Source organism: Mustela nigripes, chromosome 10 (genome assembly GCF_022355385.1).
Source record: "Mustela nigripes isolate SB6536 chromosome 10, MUSNIG.SB6536, whole genome shotgun sequence".
Taxonomy (NCBI): Eukaryota; Metazoa; Chordata; class Mammalia; order Carnivora; family Mustelidae; genus Mustela; species Mustela nigripes.
The window spans coordinates 40438254-40457717 of NC_081566.1; the positions used below are offsets into that span (position 1 = coordinate 40438254).

Genomic DNA, 19464 nt, shown 5'->3' on the forward strand with positions numbered 1-19464 from the left:
GAAAAGGCGCACTACATCATGATTACATACCCAATCAACAGTACAGAAGTTAACGGCCTCAGCAAAATTAAAACCTTGATTAAAACCACTGTGGTAGGCTCTTGGAAATGTAATCACAAACTCCCCAGCACACTGATTAGTTCGGTAAACCTAGAGAGACAGAAATTGGGGATTTTTAGTGACAATCATGAAAGATAATCTGGACACAGACTATCAGATGATTCTCCAGAAGGGAGGCTTTATTCCAAAACAAAAAACAAAAAACAGAACCCCAAAAACACCACAACAGAATGTAACAGAAAGAATTACGGTAAAATAATCAGAGAGATACTCAATTCTGCCACAAGATGGGAGTAGTATCCCAGATTATAAAGGCTGATTAGTATCTGAAAGGAAAACATGGCTTTCACTAGGCTTTGACTACAAAAATTTAGCTACATCCAGGATTAGGACATACCTAAACATAACTACAATTAAGAATATTCTAGGGGTAGGGGCACCTGGGTGGCTCAGTTGGTTAAGTCTCTGCCTTTGGCTCAGGTCATGATCCCGCATCTGGCTCTCTACTCAGCAGGGACTCTGATCCCAGGACCCTGGGATTATGACCTGAGCCGAAGGCAGACGCTTAATGACTGAGACACCCTGGAACCCCCTTCAATAAAGTTTTAATTTAAAAAACCTATATTGGGGCGCCTGGGTGGCTCAGTGGGTTAAAGCCTCTGCCTTCAGCTCGGGTCATGATCTCAGGGTCCTGGGATCGAGCCCCACGTTGGGCTCTCTGCTCAGCAGGGAGCCTTCCTCCTCCTCTCTCTTTCTGCCTGTCTCTCTGCCTACTTGTGATCTCTGTCTGTCAAATAAATAAATAAAATATTTAAAACAAAAAAAACAAAAAACCTATATTGCTCTAGGCACCAAACCCTCAGACTGAACTTACGAAATAAGAAAATTAAATAGCTTTTCAATGTATCTTTCTCCATCAGTGGTTGTCCAAAATGTAGTTCCTGGACTGAACAGGGAACCTGTTGAAAATGTAAATTCTTGAGCAGCACCAAGACTAGCAGAACAAGAAACTGGGGGTGAGGATCAGCCATGTGTATTTATTTTTTTAAAGCTAAGGTGTATATATATATATATTTTAAACATTTTATTTATTTGTTTGACAGAGATCACAAGTAGGCAGAGAGGCAGGGGGAAAAGCAGGCTCCCCGCTGAGCAGAGAGCCCAATGCTGGGCTTGATCCCAGGACCCTGAGATCACAACCTGAGCCAAAGGCAGAGGCTTGACCCACTGAGCCACCCAGGCGCCCCTCGCCATGTGTACTGTAACCTGCCATTCAGGGTTCAAATATAGTTAGCAGTTTGAAGACCACTACCCACCACATGAACACAATCCCTCTTACTGCTAGTACTTCCTTCCCTCCACCCCAAATCTGCCAAAAATATTCCTTCTCAGAGATCCAAGTTTTAGTTCAAATGGTCATTTTGGGTCCTTTCTAATTCTCTATAGAGTTAATGGGTCAGCCTCCTCGACACCACCATCAAACCACACCACAATGCCATTATCTGTGTAAACACTATCTGCCTTTTCTGATAGGTTATGATTACAGGGTCCTGGTATCCAGCCCCGCATCAGGCTCTCTGAGTCCCCAAATGCACAGGTTCGCTCATCCAGCTCTGTGGTCCAGAATCAAGTCTCAAGGGTTCTTCAATTTAATAACTGAGAACCATGGCCAGAAGTCCCATTAGGGCAAGTTACTTATAACAAACCAGAAATATCAATCAATATGAGGGGGGAAAAAAATCAATGTGGAAAATACCAATGAGGAGACCACCATTTTACTGGTCATAATTTTCTAAGCTATTGTCCATGAATAATTTATAATCCCTCAAAGAAAAATCCTTTCCATCTGCCCCCATTTACTAGCCTGTGAACCCCAAAAGCATGAAATTTAGGTCACAGCAGCATTAGGAATTCACTTTAGCACAATAAATATATCATTTACATATGACTTAGCAAACTAAGATGGACCCCCTCAATTTCATACATTTCAATCTGGCCTCCCAACATATCTTCAGAGCATTCTCCAACAGGAAATCAGTATATAAGTGTCACTTTATATATCAACTGCAGAGGTAGTATCATTAACAGCACCTTTCAGTCTAGAAGAGACACCCTTAAATCCAAGCCCAGGAGCTTAAAATTAATTTTTTCTTTCTTTTTTTTTTTTAAAGATTTTATTTATTTATTTGACAGACAGAGAGCACAAGTAGGCAGAGAGGCAGGCAGAGAGAGAGAGAGAGGAGGAAGCAGGCTCCCTGACAAGCAGAGAGCCCGACGCAGGGCCCGATCCCAGGACCCTGGAATCATGACCTGAGCCGAAGGCAGAGGCTTTAATCCACCGAGCCTCCCAGGCGCCCCTAAAATTAATTTTTTCTTGAGGGGCACCTGGGTACGTCAGTCTCAGGGTCCTAGGATGGAGCCTCCCATGTTGGGGCTCCCCACTCATCAGGAGTCTGTTTCTCCCTCTCCCACTGCCCTTTCCCCCCAACTTGTGCATGAGCTCTCTCTCAAAGAAATCAAATCTTAAAAATTAAATAACCAAGCAAGCTTAATTAGGGGTGGAGGTTTAATATCTACCGAGCATGTAAATTATTTCAGTTTCTCATTCAGAATTAAGTTCATGCAGATTTCATAAATTATTTTTTTTAAGTATGGACAGAGTATGAAGGATTCTGACACTAGAGTTTAGATCTAATTGTAACAGAACCCAGACATTTTCACAGTAATTTATACAGACGAATAATATTAAGGTTTTTGTTTTATTGCATTTAAAGACAGAAGTTCTATGGAAAAAATTATAGTTTAGAAACCCTAAAATAGACAATGAATAAAAAAGAAAGCAATTATTATTATTTGCAAAATATGGCCGCTAGCAACCTAGTTATTAGCTGCAACAAATTAGTTTTTATGGTGTCTGAGGATCCAGTCCTACTGGTTTATTGCAATATAGTATCAAATTTCACCAAACAGCTATTTTTTCTACCAGTTATAGTATGGAACACACATAACTAAATCAACTTCATAAAAAAAACTGAGTAACAGGGAAGAGAAGAGGTGGGTTAAGCCTAAGTACAGGAGAATTGACCCAGAACGTACAGGCACTTCGTGAGTCATCAGGGTATTGGGGTTCATGATGGTCACAAGCTGATGGAGAAGATCTGGCTGGGACACAAAGAGCTCTGGAGCTAGTTTCTTCATTACATTTTCTAGCTGCTCGGCAGCATACCCCGGGACTCCATACCAGGTTTTTGGCTCACCCCTGGAAACAGATTGTAAAAATAAATCAATCTCAAGAAATATATAAACATCAAATTTCATTAGAAAAAAATCAGTCTGCAACACTAACACAAACAAAATGGTTAACAAGTCATGTTTTTCAGACCCTGCTTTGTAAGATTATGCCACAAAGAAAATGTTCAAACTGAGTGTCATTAGAAATGTGATCTAAACATATGTGATGTATTTTCCCCCTTCACATACAGAGTTTCAATGAGAGACTTTCCATCTGAGGCTCCCCTCCTCTCTCCCATTTTTATCTGACTCTTTAGAAAATGTAAATATCTAGAATTTCTAAAAATATGAGGCATCATATGTTAGCTACAGGATATGTGGTTACCACAGTCTCTTACAGCAACTGACAAGGGATGGCAACTCTCCATCTTCCTTTTCCCTTGTCCATTCTGACAGGCAAGGGTAAATCAAACACTAATAAGGCAATTAGCATTTCCAAAGAGCTCTTATTCTTCAAAGCACTTTAAACTGTCAACCAATTAATCTGTAACATCCCTGTGAGGTATGGTAAATACAATCTTCATTTTACAGCTGGGAGCAATTGCCTAGGGAGGCAGAACTGATGCTCCACATATATTTCCTAACTCTCTCTTTCTTGTGGTACATACTCAAATTCCTCGTGTGGGGATTTAAGTGAGTTACAGAGCTTCAGATATTTCTGTACTTAGAAAAGCAAAGGAAACAGAGAGGTTAGAAACAGATGTGAAAAAAGACACGGCTTTGGAAGAAGAGTTTAAAAAGTAAAAAATGTCTGAGTATCTGTACCCCGCCTCCACGCACTCGTGCACTGATGAAATCCATTCTACTGTGTGTAATGATGCCAAAACTCAGCGCAACAAAACAAGCTGGCAGGCCCAAGGAGCTGGAGGGCACTTTGGAACCTATATTCCACTACCCAAAGGATATCTGGGCTGTCCCTGCCACAGAATGGGATTTCTCCATAGGAAAAGTAATGTTCAGTGCTTTTTAATCTTTCCATGAGCAAAGGCTTTCACTAACAGCCGTTTATCCCCTCCCCGGAAATATGTTATACTTGAAAAATAGTGTATATGCCATTTCAGGGGATTGATTAGATTTCCTAGGATCATTAAGAACCACTGCCTTATTAAGACGCCTGGATTCAACAGTAGTGAAAAAATAGTTCGTTACTCTTCAGACACATTTAAAAAGTTTCCAGCCTAGCTCGCATACGATTCAAAGGTTATGTGGAACTTCTTACCAGTGCAGGTAGTTAATTGAATAGCTCCAGTGGTCTTCAATATGCCAACAGAATGAAGAAAAGCACATTCCTACATACAACCAAGGAAGTTTCATGCCACATATATCAGCAGTAATGTGAGCAAGGACAGACTGTTCCATCACCGGCATATTATTCAAATTCCAGCCACTATCAAGGTACTCCTAAAAAGGAAACAAAAAAGGTATAAAGGATTAGCTATGCATGCTAACATTTTAGATTCTCAATGTTTCAAAAAGCTGGCTGAAAACAGTCTCCCTCAAAACTAACGGGTAAGGGTTGGAGAAAAGGAGGGGAGACCACTATGCTAACTTCTTAGAGGCCCACTTCTGCTCGGTTTTGAGCTTAATATAAATAGATTCACATAGTATATATTTCTGTATCTGTATAGCCACCCCCTTGTGTTGGCTATAGAGGAAATAAGATAGTAATGAGTCTGTTTATATCAAGTCCAAAAACAGGCAAACTAACTTATGGTGCTGTAACGCAGGATAGTGATTGTCCTGAAGGTGGGAAAAGTGGTTTTCCTGAGACAGGGAAGGTAGCGAAAGAGGGAGGACAAAAGGGGAACTTCTGGGATAAGGTCTGGTAATAACTGGTAATGTCCTAATTCCTGTTCTAGTGCTAGTTACATGCATGTACTCAATTTGTGAAAATTCAGTGTGCATATGATTATGTACTTTCCTGTGTATATGTTACATTTGAAAAAGATTTCTAAAAATCTGACTTCCAGGTGCCTGGGTGGTTCAGTGGGTCAAGCCTCTGCCTTCCGCTCAGGTAATGATCCCAGGGTCGGGATCGAGCCTGCATCAGGCTCTCTGCTCAGCAGGGGACCTGCTTCCCTCTCTCTCTCTTTCTGTCTGCCTCTCTGCCTACTTGTGATCTCTGTCAAATAAATAAAATCTTTTAAAATCTGACTTCCTACTAGAATAGGAATAGAAACCCTCCTAGACATTTGCTATTGTGGAAAATAACAGACTCATAAAACACTAAAGTTCAAAGATAAATTGAGGTCTGGTCCCAATACCTCACATTTTCTTCAGAAGGTAGTATCATAGTTATAGACTGAAGGCAAAGGGAGGTTAAGTAATTTTCCCGTATCATCACAATGTAATTGAACAGCTGGGACTAGAATTCTTCTATGGGCTCTTTCTGCTTTTCTTGAAATCATTAAAAATCTAGTAATCAGGGTGCCTGGGTGGCTCAGTGGGTTAAGCCTCTGCCTTCAGCTCAGGTCACGATCTTAGGGTACTGGGATCGAGCCCCAAATCGGGCTCTCTGCTCAGCAGGGAACCGGCTTCCCCCTCTCTCTCTCTGCCTGCCTCTCTGCCTACTTGTGATCTTTGTGTGTCAAATAAATAAATAAAATCTTTAAAAAAAAAAAATCTAGGGGCACCTGGGTGGCTCAGTGGGTTAAAGCCTCTGCCTTTCGCTCAGGTCATGATCCTGGGATCAAGCCCAGCATCGGGGCTTTCTGCTCAGCGGGGAGCCTGCTTCCTCCTCTCTCTCTCTGCCTGCCTCTGCCTACTTGTGATCTCTCTCTGTCAAATAAATAAATAGAATCTTAAAAAAAAAATCTTAATAATCATGGGTGCCTGGGTGGCTCATTTGGTTAAGTGTCTGGCACTTGTTTTGGCTCAGGTCATGATCTCAGGGTCCTGGGATCCTGACAAGAGTCCTGTCAGGCCTCCCTGCTCAGCCGGGAGTCTGATTATCTTTCTCCCTCTTCCTCTCTCCCCGCTCGCTTGTTCACTCTCTCTCAAATAAATAAGTATTTTTAAAAATCTGGTAGTCAAAAATGTACTGAAAGTGATCATAAATTATTTCAAACAAACCTACAAGAATTTTAATTAATAATTCAAGTTCCAAATACATGCATGTTTGCACTAAGGCAATTAATCCTGTATTAAGCACTTTACATAAGGATATGTGGAACTATTAGGTTTAAACTAATAGTTGACTAGAAGTGCCTCCTGGTGAGAGCCTACCTCCTCCTCAGGCGAAAGTTTGATTTTTCCATCTCGGACAGGGAAGCCACTGCCAAATTCCTTAGAGGCAATATCGGCTCCATATTCTACTGTGACATCCTCTTCAATAGTGCTTACCAGTCGCCAAAATTCTTTCTCTACTAGTTCTGTGGGAACCATCTGGAAACAAAACAATAAGGAAGACAAAAAACTGAATTTTCAGACACTCATTAACTACCCATGACCAATCTGAAGATATTAGCTAAGTGACGGGAGTCACAGGACAATACACCCTAAGGAAAATCACACCCATAATATTCCACAATTGATCCCGAGCAGTTTAGACACAGACTATTTTCTAAAAGCACTTCTGTAACTAAAAAAGTAAGTACTAATTAAGAATTCATGTTCCTCTATCACTGATCTGGCCACTATACTAAAAGGAAATCAAGGAAAGCAAAATTCTGAATCAAAATGGAGATGTTTTTGTGTGTGAGAAATGTAACCTATAACTTGGTAGACCATTATACACTACTAATAGCTGTGTCTGAATGACGCTTCATCCTTCCAGACGTGTTCAAACACACTACCTGAGTCCATCATTTCACTCCTTGCCCTTGACCTGGCTGAGAGTAAGGCAGACAACCATGATGAAAAAGAGTGCAAAATATGAACAGAAAGAACAATTCCTTTACAGAAGCCACCAGCAGTACAAAGAGCCACCAGACAGCGTGTCCAGGATCTGTTCTTAATCTAATGCAAATCTAGAGAAAGGTAACTTAAATGCCTTAAATTTGGGCACCACCAAGACTGGCTAAGCAAACATACCGGGACATCATACAACGTTACAAGGCGTCAAAAGAACTGAAACTCAAATGAAGTATAACTTGAATTTATAAGCCCTTCAAGTAAGCAAACATTTTAAGTAACTAACAGCTAATGCTAGTGCTATCAGAGAAAAACAAGTTCACACACACATTGCTGGGTTCCCATAAATGATACAGCCGTTAAAGGGGGTGGGGGAGATGGATAAATATTCTCATCGTACCTCAGTAAAAACCCCAAGAAAATAATCCAACTAGAGAGATATAGATGTTTGAAGTGTCTGGTACAGCACTTTGTTGGTAAGTGAGAAAAACACAGCTCAAGTGTCCAGAATTAGGGCAGAAAACCATTTAATTCTGCTGCTCTCACTTGACAGAATGTTAAATGCTGAATGAAACATGCTTATGCTTCTAAGAGCATAAATGAACTCATCCTAAAGTTTACGATACTAACTTACAACATAACAATATATAAATGTGTTCCCAATGATGACTGGCACATAAGAGTCATTCAATAAATTATGAAATTTTCTTTAAGTTACATTTGTTGAACTGAAAGGATTCCTGATAATTTCCTTTATTAACATCCTGTTATTGCTACTGTATGATGTGTGTGGAAAAGACTACCTGTAGAGAAATCAAGTGAAAAATCAGAATGCATTTTAACATTTTAATTTTTAGTATCATTTTTAACACCATTAAACAAGTTAAAAATAAATGCCAAGTTAAATGGTCTTGATACACTTTTTTCTAACAGTTATTAAAATTCTAAATCAAAGCAGTATGTATGTACATACATGGACTGGCATGTTGAAATAATCAGATTTGAATGCATCTGCCATTTCCCCAAAAGTACGGAGGGTATAGTCCCTGGCTGCTTGTTCAAAGCCAAATGCTTCTTGTGGCTTGCTACACTCCTGCCAAAAATAAAAAAAGGTAAAAAAGAGTATTTTTATTTATATACACATAGTTATATTTTATTTATATATTTTTAAAAAACAGATCAGTAAAATTAGTTATGTAGTGTTTAAAATATAAAAAAACGTCTGGATGGATATACAACAAAATAACTTGTCTATCAACTGCGAAATCATACTCTCTTTTAAGTCATTTGGTCTAAGAATTTTTGCAAAGAACATGCAATGCTTTTTTAAATGGAAAAAAAATTTTTTTTTAAATGTAGTTAGTTAGAAAATTTTTTCTGCCTCTTAGCTTGTTTCGTTGCTGTGGGACACACTGCCAAGACCTCCTTCCTAGTCAGGTCCAGCCCACTCTTTATCATGAGGCTCACTGTTATCAACTGCTAAACCTAAAACCCAAAAGCAAAAAAAAAAGTACTGTGAAGGAAATTTTCTAATACAATCTCTGCTATTAATTCTTACCTGAGCCAAACACTTAGGACACCTCCAGTCTCCCTTGGGAACATCATGGAGAGGGGGGATCAAGCAAAAGGTGTGGTAACTGTCGTCACACCCATCACACAAAAGCAGCCGGTCTTCATCATTGCCACTGCCACATAAGAGGCAGACATATAGATCCACCTGCAGCAGTGCAAACAGGTATAGAACAAAGGAGCATGAGCTACATTTGATTTTGTGAAATTCTAAGAACAAAATGGATAGCGGCGTAATCTAGTATTCCCGTCCTTCAAATGAAAATGATTCACCTCCCATGAGAGGTATTTTAAATAAAAATGCTTCACCTTTTTTATAAGAGATGTTTTATAATGCTTAATGCATTCTCAACACTAAACTCTAATGTCAGAACTTTTTCAGCTGTGTGTGTGTGTTTCTAAAGATTTCTCTGCGGTACCCAGGTGGCTCATTCCTTTAGGCCTCTGCCTTCAGCTCAAGTCATGATCCCAGGGTTCTGGGATCAAGCCCCTCATCAGGCTGGGCTTCCTGCTCAGTAGGGAGCCTACTTCTCCCTCTCCCTCTCCCTGCTGCTCCCCCTGCTTGTGCTGTCAAATAAATAAATAAAATCTCAAAAAATAAATAAACTATAAATAAATAAATAAATAAATGAAGTTCCCCCGCCCCTAATTTAGGGCACCTGGGTGGCTCAGTCAGTTAAGCATCCAACTCTTGATTTTGGCTCAGATCATGTTCTCAGATCTTATGCCCCTTTCCCTTTTTTTGAAAAAAAATAAATAAAATAAAATAAAATAAAAATAGATTTATTTATTTGAGACAGAGTATACATGGGAAGGGCAGAGGCAAAGAAGAGAAAATCCCCAGCAGACTCTGGCTGGGCAGGGAGCCAGAAGTGGGGATCCGTCCCACAGCCCATAAGATCATGACCTGAGTCAAAGTCAAGAGTCAGACACTCAACCGACTATGCTGCCCAGGTACCCCTCAGCTGTGTGTTTTAAAGTTTATTACTAGGACATCTAGCTTCCAGTGGCTTAGAGAATGCTAATCTTTTAGAAGAACATGTTCAGTAATAAATTATCAGCTTAACCAAAAATAGAATTAAAAAAAAAAATTTCCATTTTGCCATGCTTAAAAGAAAAGAAAAATGTTTAAGTTCATTAACCACATTAAATTACTTTATATTGAGGTGCCCAGGTGGCTCAGTGGGTTAAGCCTCTGCCTTCAGGTCAAGTCACGATTTCAGGGTCATGGGATCGAGCCCTGTATCGAGCTCTCTGCTCAGCAGGATGCCTGCTTCCCCCCACCCCCGTCCTGCCCTCTCTGCCTGCCTCTCTGCCTACTTGTGATCTCTCTGTCAAATAAATAAAATTTAAATAAATAAATAAATGGGGTGCCTGGGTGGCTCAGTGGATTAAAGCCTCTGCCTTCGGCTCAGGTCATGATCTCAGGGTCCTGGGATCGAGCCCCACATTGGCCTCTCTGCTCAGTAGAAAGCGTGCTTCCCCACCCTGTCCCCTCTGCTTGCCTCTCTGCCTACTTGTGATCTCTGTTAAATTAAATAAATAAATAAATAAATAAATAGGCAAAAGAATGAATAAAATAAATCACTATATATTCTAATTAAGGATTCATGGTTAAGAAGTTCCCCCCAAACACTGATAAAAATACATAGTTATTATCTGTTAATGGACTGAGCCCCAAAATTCGTTATCTTGATGTCTATTTTTTTTTTCCTATATCTTGATGTTTTAACCCCCAGTACCTCAGAATGTGACTATATTTGGAACTGGGTCTTTATAAAGAGGTTAAGATAAAATGAATTCATAATGAGTGGGCTCTAATTCAATATGACTAGTATTCAAGAAGAAATTAGGGCATAGACAGGTACAGAGGAAAGCCATGTGAAGACAAGAAGGAGACAACCATCTACAAGCCAAGGAGAGGGGCCTCAGAAAAAAACCAACCCTCTAGACAACTTGATCTTAGACTTCCAGCCTCCAGAACCATGAGAAAATAAATTGTTGTTTAGGCCAGTTTGTGATACTTTGCTACGGCAGCCCCTAAAAAATAATATATATCCCAGTAATGCTTTCCGTATTACTAAGAATTCAACTACTCAGGAAATCTTCTCAGTCTTTCTGTTGTAGCAAATAAAAACCTGGGCTCTGATCATTTTCTGATTGTATTTTTTTTCTTTTAGTGGTAGGGTGGGGATGATATTGATGAATAGAAGAACAAGTAATTAGAATAATTTCAAATTCCAAGATAAAAAGCACTGTTGTCAAGCTATTCACTGAGCTCTCAGAAGGGACAGAGAAGAAGAAAAGCAACCAGATCCTCTGTAAAGTCCTCAAGCTTTAAGTTTCCATTTGAGTAAGTGGCTACCTAGTCCTACAATTCTTGTTGGATGCTCAAGTCCTATTCCCCCAATTCCTTTCCTTTTCTCTTCCTACCCTGTTGTAAAGTTGGAAAATATCAACCGGATTTCTGATCTAGCTCTCAGATCATCTGGACGTGATCTAGTGACTTAGGAACATTCCATATACAATCCAGCTCACATTATTTGTCTTTAAACTGCATGTACTCCAGAAAAATGGCTGTGAATGTCCTCCTCCCCCGTGTTACTATTATCTTCACAATGCATTTGTGTATTTCTTCAATTAAAAACTGATAATATAAATGGACAGAAAAAGTTCTTTTAATTGTCACACTCTAAACTAGCAGTCCTAAGTAAGGCACAAAAGTGGTTAAAGTGTTTAAACATGTCAACTCACAGCATTGGTGGCTTTTTTAGATCGGCTTTTGGGTTTTTCCTTCTCGCTTTCTACAATGTATTCTTTCTTCTCAATGGTTTCTTGCTTGACGATGCCTTTCATTTCTTTCTCTGTTAAAGAGGCAATCTGAGTTAGAGCTTCATGTACTACACTTGGCTCACCTTGTTCCCTCACCTCTCCCTCCCCCAAGCACACACAGGACACAAACACAATTTCCTTGTTTCTTTTCAATGCAGGAGCAGCACCCAGTGTTATCATGTTCAAGGGCTAGGTGCTGATAGCTTGTGATAAAATGAAAACTCTCACACCATTTAAATGTGGTAATAAATACAGATATGAGTACTTCTGGAGATGTTGCTCAGGTCTGTAGACTTTTAATAAAATAGGAGCTGAAGATACAGGCTTCTTAACATGTTACCAACATATATTATACTGACATATATACTTAGCATGACATATATTGATGAAAGCAGGTTCCTCCAGGTACCTCCTCCACATTACAGAGTATCCCTCCATAACCTATGACTACTTACTACCCCAATATCCTGGTTCCAAAGACTGACAATTTCAGCTATAAAAGTTAACTATCAATTAATGAACTATCCTGGGACGCCTGGGTGGCTCAGTTGGTTGGGCAGCTGCCTTCGGCTCAGGTCATGATCCCAGCGTCCTGGGATCGAGTCCCACATCGGGCTCCTTGTTCGGCCGGGAGCCTGCTTCTCCCTCTGCCTCTGCTGCCACTCTGTCTGCCTCTGCTTGCTTGCACGTGCTCTCTCTCTCCCTCTCTCTCTCTCTGGCAAATAAAATCTTTAAAAAAAAAAAAAAATTAATGAACTATCCTATCATAGGTAGGTGCTGTGCTATATGCTATCCATAGATTACCTTTTGCAACAAATCCATTTCAAAGACAAGAAAACGGACATTAAAAAAAAATCAAGAAATATCTACAGTCATACTTGTTGGTTAGGCCAGGATTCAGATTCAGATCTGTATTTTTAAAAATCCATCTACTTTCCACTACAATGTGCAGCCTTTCCACTAAATTCACCAATCACTAAGAAGCAGCAATTTTTTTAACTTCTTCATTTGTATGTGCCTGCCCATATAGGGTTGAGGACTTCTCTTTCTAGAGTCTTGAACTTACCTCTCAGTGAGTAACATCAAGCAACAGCCAGCTAAGCAATTATCAACTAAAATTCAGATTTAAAAACCATGTCTGCCTGCCATGCCTGAAATAAACTTATCAGATATTCAGTCAAAAGCACCTATGCTACGCATAAATCACTTTTTTCAATGAATGCCATTTAACCTAATTCCAAAGTAGCAATTAGTGACAGCTGAGAAACTCAGTCATATTTCTAATATGCAGATCTGTTTACTTCTATTGGTCACTATGAGAACTGGGACATTAACGTACTAAGATTTTATTTTAAGACCCAACCCACTGACTAGTATTCAACAGCTGTTGTAATGTTTTCTTAAAAAAGGAATACTTGTTTTTACTAATTTACTTTTTACTTCTTTCCTACTCATGGATAAACTTTCTTACCATTTTCACATTTTGGAGTTGGACAGCCCATTCGTCGTCTCAGGTTATGAGTTCTGGCTTCTGCTGTCTCTTCTGGTTCTATTTTAATATTCATGGCCTTTAAAAAAGTTGTCACATAGATAAATATTTCCTTTTAAAAAACAAATCTAAAATTCAACTGAAATCTCCAGGTGACTATAATCTTATAAACAGACATTCAAAACCTGCTTCTTTCTCCCCACAGAGGTGTGATATACCCTTAAAATTACTATTATTTAAGGAAAGGAAAAAATCTAGTAAGTTAGAAGAGTATCTACACTGACAGGTCAGAAAACAATAGGGAAAGATAAAAATAGGGAAGAATCAAAGGATCAGGAACAAATTCGGGGGAGAATAATTACCCCACTGGGATCAGCTCTGATTTTCCGCCCAGAAGCTTCCCAGTTCTTATCTACTCACCTTATGCTTGACTCAGTCATCACTAAGCCAAATCCTTATTAGTTATATAAATATATAATTTCATTAGCCTTGAAAAGTTTGCTGGCTTCTTCCAAAGCTGGCTCGCATTTACAGAAAACTCGGCTTTCATAATAATTTTCTATTAATTCTTCTGTTAAAGTGTTAAAACAAGCTACTCTTCTAACATCACTAAAGTATTAAGGATTCCCCTATCATTAAGTCAGTCTAAATGTCAAATGTTTCCCAAAGTGGTAATACTTACTAATAAAGCAAAACAACTTTTGTGAAGTTTGCAGAACTACACTCAATCATTTTTGCCCGTGTTCATTTGTATGTACTCAGGGTGTCCACTGCTGACCAAATCCCTCCCAGGGTGCTATTACCACCCTCTGCATCTCTCATCAAGGCAAACCTAGACACCCACAGCACTAGGGCATGTCTTCTATATTTAATGATCAAGACGTGCTCAAACAAGAATATTTTAGACTAATGAAATGTAAGTATGTTTATGGGTTTCAAATTACCCTATTTTCCTATTCTGAGGCAATCTTAATTCAGAAAAATGGAGTTACTAAATTTTTTCCTATCTCTAACTTACCTAAGTTAAAAATAATCGCCTTATTTATATCCATTTCTTCAGGAAAGAAAATAGATATTTTCTTTTTCCTTTTCTTTTTCCCATCTTGACCAATAATTACTAATAACCAGGGACTGATTTAAATACCTGATTAATGCGACAAGGCTTCCCAGTTCTAAGATGTTCCTAATACATTATCACTGATTCCTAACATTTACATGTCCAATTAAGGTAGGCAAAACCTCTTAACCTTCACACCTCTGTATGGAAATAAGGTAACCAGCAAAATATACCTTTCGTAGCAGAAAAATCTTGACGCAAACTGGCTTTCTTATCCATTCATTCCTCCTGATCATCCCTCATGTTCTTTCCTCTTATATATTCAAAGCCTCCACCCCCACGCTGCCTAATTATTTCCTGTATTAGTGTAAGTGTCTCCCATAGATTCCATACTCCTTTTCAGGAAGCCTGAGAAAAACAGTTTTCACTATCCTCTAACCTCTCTGTTCAAGAAAAAAGTAAAGTTTCCAGTTCTCTATTCCCTAGCCTCAAACCTCAATAAACACTGCCTAATTTCATCACGGTAACAGGCAAACCAAACTACATCACAATGAATGCCTATTCTTCCAAACTCTGTCAATAAAGCAGCTGTCTGTTCAGGCAGCAGAAACCCAGAAAGAATTCTTCAATCCCTTATCGCTTTGACAGTACAGTCTCCCCAAGTGTGAAACCTAGAATACAAACAGCATCCTTCTCTGAGGTTAACAAGGTTCAAAACTATGAAGAGCACACGCATGAGAGAAATCCAGTGTCAGACAGACATTGGTATAAGAGCTCAAGAATTCTGTCTGATCAACCTCATGAGGCTCTCACCTCTGCTCTCATGCGTTTTGCTCGTCGGGCTGGGGGGCATGTTTCTGAGGGCTGCACAGACTGCCTCTGGGGAATATCATGAGGTTTGTATTCCTTGTCCTTTGTGTCTGTGCTCAGGTTTGGCTTCTGCAGACACTAGAAATAAAACACAATTTATTAATGAATTTCCCCTCCTTTTTTAAGAATTTCAATGTATTTTTGCAAGGTATATTTTATAGTTGTTTGCACAGATACATAAAAAGTCTGCAATTTTTAAGATCTAAATAAACACAAGTCTGCAGTTACCAATCATATACACACACACACGTAAGAGTTTTAAAAAAAATTTAGTAGGTGAATGGCATTGCTTTAACTCATGTAACTGCTCATGACATCAGGTTATACCAGGCCACAGCAGGCTCAAGGCATTCCCAATGAACCACTTGCAATTATCCCTGCTTGCAACTGTCAGTTAATTGAAGGCTCAAACTGTTAGATGGGCTTCTTGTAAGTTTCCAAAATAACTTTCCATATTAAGAATATTTGATTTTTTATAGTGTTTAGAGTCATAAAATATGGAACCTAATAGGTTTTCTACATTTTAGAATCCTGCAGTTTCAAATATAACTAACAATGTTGTGATCAAAGATATCACCTGAACTGAAAAAACAGGTAATAAGACTGAAATGTTCTCCCTTATTAGTAGTTTTACTTACTTCAACATATCCTACAAGGTCTAACTCCTAAGACAAAGGCTAATAGGTAGCTCACAGCAATAACTTCTGGTTCTGATCAGACAAGAGTTTCTTCTTGCTTTGTTTTTTAGTTTGTTTCTAAACTTGCTGATAGAGGGTATTTAATGCCAACACAACAAAACACAGTAACATCAAAATATTACCATGAAATCTAATATGAATTTCAAGTAACACTCCTTTGTAATAGGACCCACGAGTATCACAAGAAGCACTTTAAAAAGCAGGTTCCAAATTGTAACCACTTTAGGTATATCATCTATGCTAGTGTAAGACACAGTAAATTAATACTCTTCTAGAACTCCTGGCTCTATGGGTACCATTACTACTATACAGTCTCACTATTGGCTCCTTCCTCCTAATGTTTGCAGAAAGAATTCAGTGAATGGTGAGAAATACAAGAATAACAAAAGTTGGGGAGCCTGGATGGCTCAGTGGGTTAAAGCCTCTGCCTTCAGCTCAGGTCATGATCCCAGAGTCCTGGGATCGAGCCCCACATCGGGCTCTCTGCTCCACGGGGGAGCCTGCTTTCTCCTCTCTCTCTGCCTGCATCTCTGATCTCTGTCTGTCAAATAAATAAATAAAATTAAAAAAAAAAAAAAGAATAACAAAAGCTGAATAATCATCTAACAAAACTTATTTCTAACATTTTAAAAATATATAATACACTATAAAAGAGCTGATAGATTTCCTGATATTCTAAACAAGTAATCTACCACAGATACAACAAACATATATATGCGTGTGTGTATATATAAGTGTATGTGTGTGTGTGTGTATACGAATGCTCATTTTAATTAAACTAATATATTAACTTGTCTGGAAATGTTAACAAAATTTGTATGGACTACCACCCTCCAATCCATAACAAGTTCTCAAATTAAGTACTTAAGAGTATATTCAATGAAAGCATGCAGATGGGAATAAAACCTATCATGTAAATTAACCTCTTTTATCTATTTTATAAACTTTCTATGTGATACCTAACAGTACATGTGATCATCCAGGTAACAAACTGAACTGAATCAAGGAACTTTTATAAAGTCGATGGTCAGATACTCAGAGATTAGGAGCACCTGGGTGGTTCAGCTGGCTAAGCATCCAAGTCTTGATTTCAGCTCAGGTCATGACCTCAGGGTCCTGAGACTGAGCCCCACTTAGGGCTCCACACTCAGCAGGGAGTCTGTTTCTCTCCCTCTCCCCTTCCCCACTCACATGCTCTCTCTCTCCCGAAAATAAATAAATCTTTTTTTTTAAAGGAAATTAAGAGATTATATATGTGGTCCCTATCTCTCACAAAGTCTATATAGTCCCATAAACAATGGTCTGCTTTGTTCTATAAGGACTTTAGAGATTGAAGGTAAAATCAAGCTCTGAAATTTTCAGAATATATATGAAGATCCTTATATTATTTTTTTAAGATTTTATTTTTATATATTTTTAAAGACTTACTTGACAGAGAGAGCATAAGCAGGGGGAACAGGAGGCAGAGAGGAGAAGCAGACCTGAACCAAAGGCAGGCATTCAACTTAGCCAACAGAGCCACTGAGGTATCCCCCCCCCTTTTTTTAAGGTTTTTTATTTATTTATTTGACAGACAGAGATCACAAGTAGGCAGAGAGGCAGGCAGAGAGAGAGGAAGGGAAGCAGGCTCCCTGCTGAGCAGAGAGTCCGATGCAGGACCCTGGGATCATGACCTGAGCCGAAGGTAGCGGCTTTAACCCACTGAGCCACCCAGGCGCCCTGAGGTATCCCTTTTAAAGATTTTATTTATTTGAGAGAGAGTGAGCAAGAAAGAGCATAAGCTAGCGGAGGGGCACAGGAAGAGGGACAAGCAGACTCCCCGCTGAGCAGGGAGTCCTAGGTGGGACTCGATTTCAGGACCCGGGGATCATACCTGAGCTGAAGGCAGATCCTTAACCGACAGAGTCATCCAGGTACCCAAAGAGTTTTATTATTTTGTTCCAAACCACAATTCCCAACACACAACTGATGTGTATGCTCTGTATCCACTGCTAGTACATCAGACTAATTTTAACCTTTGAGAAAGCGGGACTGAGAGGTGACTGATACCACAGCATGAGGACACCGTGCTACAGAGACAGGGACATTTAGAAAACACAGAAATACAAGAGGGGCACCCGGGTGGCACAGTCGGTTCAACATCCAACTCTTGCTTTTGGCTCAGGTTGTGATCTCAGGGTCCTGAGACCAAGCCTGGCATTGTGATCCATCTCAGGGCAGAGTCTTATAGAGTTTCTCTTTCCTTCTCTCTCTCCCACTTCTCCCTCTCTAAAATAAATAAGCCTTGAAAGAAAGAAAGAAAGAGGAAAGGAAAGGAAAGAAAAGAAAGTAAAAATGAAAATGAGAAACAGAAGAAAACAGGACTACAGGAGTGGAGCCTCTGTGCCACTGCACCAGTACATCTCTACTCAACTTTTCTTAAGTTTCCCAAAACTTGCTTCGTTCACCCTTTTGCAACAATTCCTTTGTTGGGCATCATTTTTTTCTCTTAATATTAAGCCTTTTTTTTTTTAAGAGAAGTTTTAGGTTTATAGCATAGTTGAGATGAAGGTGGAGATTTACTATACACCCCGCTCCCCCACTCCCATGCACAGCCTCCCCCATGGTCACCACCCCCCCCCACCAGAGTAGTGGTACATTTGTTACAAGTGATGAACCTATGAAGTCCATAGGTGACATTAGGGTTCACTTGTGGTATACATTCTACAGGTTTGGACAAATGTATAATGCCATGGAGGATATTTTTATTGCTCTAACAATCCTCTGGGCTCTGAATATTCCCCCACCCCTGCCCTCCCTCTTGCCCCAAAAACCCTGGTGACCACTGATCTTTTTACTGTTTCTATAGTTTTGCCTTTTCTAAAATACTATGTTTGGAATCACACAATATATGTAGTCTTCTCATGTTGGTTCATTCACTTAGTGATATATATTTAAGGCTCCTCTCCTTGTCTTATCATGGCTTGAGATCTTTTCCTTTTTTTTTTTTTTTTAACATCTCCTTTTAATGCCTAATAATATAATACTCCATCGTCTGGATACACCATCATTCATTTATCCACTTACCTACTGAAGGACTGCATTCAACTCTTGGCACTTAAGAGTAATAAAGTTGCTAAAACACATCTATATGCAGGTTTTGTGTGGACATAAGTTTTCAACTCCTTTTTGTAAATACCAAAGAACATGACTGCTGGACTGTACGGTAACAAAGTATGTTTAGTTTCCTAAGAAATGGCCAAGTGTCTTCCAGAATGGCTGTGTCATTTTAACATTCTAGCCAGCAATGAATGAAAACTTCTGTTGTCTTTGCCAGCCTTTGTGCTGTCAGTGTTCTGAATTTGGCCATTCCAATAGGTGTGTTGTGCTATTGCTTTCTCCATTCTTTTAAAATATATATATTCTATTTATCTTTTTTCTAAGAATTATTTTTAAAAATCAGAAATGAGCCAAAATTTAGGTACAAAAACTGGCCATCTCGGTATAATATAACATTCGATAATAGAGAAATCAAGTCTAGCTACAAAAATGGAATGCCAGAGACATTCAACTAGACTTTCAAAAATATTCAAGGACATGGCAAATGCTCATGATATATTAAGCAGAGGAAAAGCAGATTATAATATTGTAAATGAAAAATACTATCCCAGTGTGTATATATATGCATAAAAAGAGCCTTGAAAGAAAAAACAGGTGAAAGGTTTAAAGAGTGATTTTATTTTTATCACACTTTCCTTTGTTTTTAA

At 39.1% G+C, this 19464-nt stretch overlaps 1 protein-coding gene across 5 annotated transcripts in view; it reads right to left on the minus strand.

Annotated features, from left to right (window-relative positions):
• The window catches only part of KDM5B (lysine demethylase 5B), a 92239-nt gene that overhangs the window by 33445 nt on the left and 39330 nt on the right, over positions 1-19464 (minus strand). For 4 of the 5 annotated variants that reach the window (XM_059413123.1, XM_059413120.1, XM_059413122.1 and 1 more), the window contains 9 exons: positions 14964-15098; positions 13076-13172; positions 11527-11636; positions 8762-8920; positions 8177-8296; positions 6577-6735; positions 4571-4752; positions 3157-3319; positions 31-150 (listed from right to left, as the gene is read on the minus strand). In XM_059413123.1, coding sequence (XP_059269106.1) covers positions 31-150; positions 3157-3319; positions 4571-4752; positions 6577-6735; positions 8177-8296; positions 8762-8920; positions 11527-11636; positions 13076-13172; positions 14964-15098 — 1245 coding nt within the window. The remainder of the gene's footprint in view (positions 1-30; positions 151-3156; positions 3320-4570; positions 4753-6576; positions 6736-8176; positions 8297-8761; positions 8921-11526; positions 11637-13075; positions 13173-14963; positions 15099-19464) is intronic. The other variant, XM_059413119.1, reaches the window with a different exon arrangement.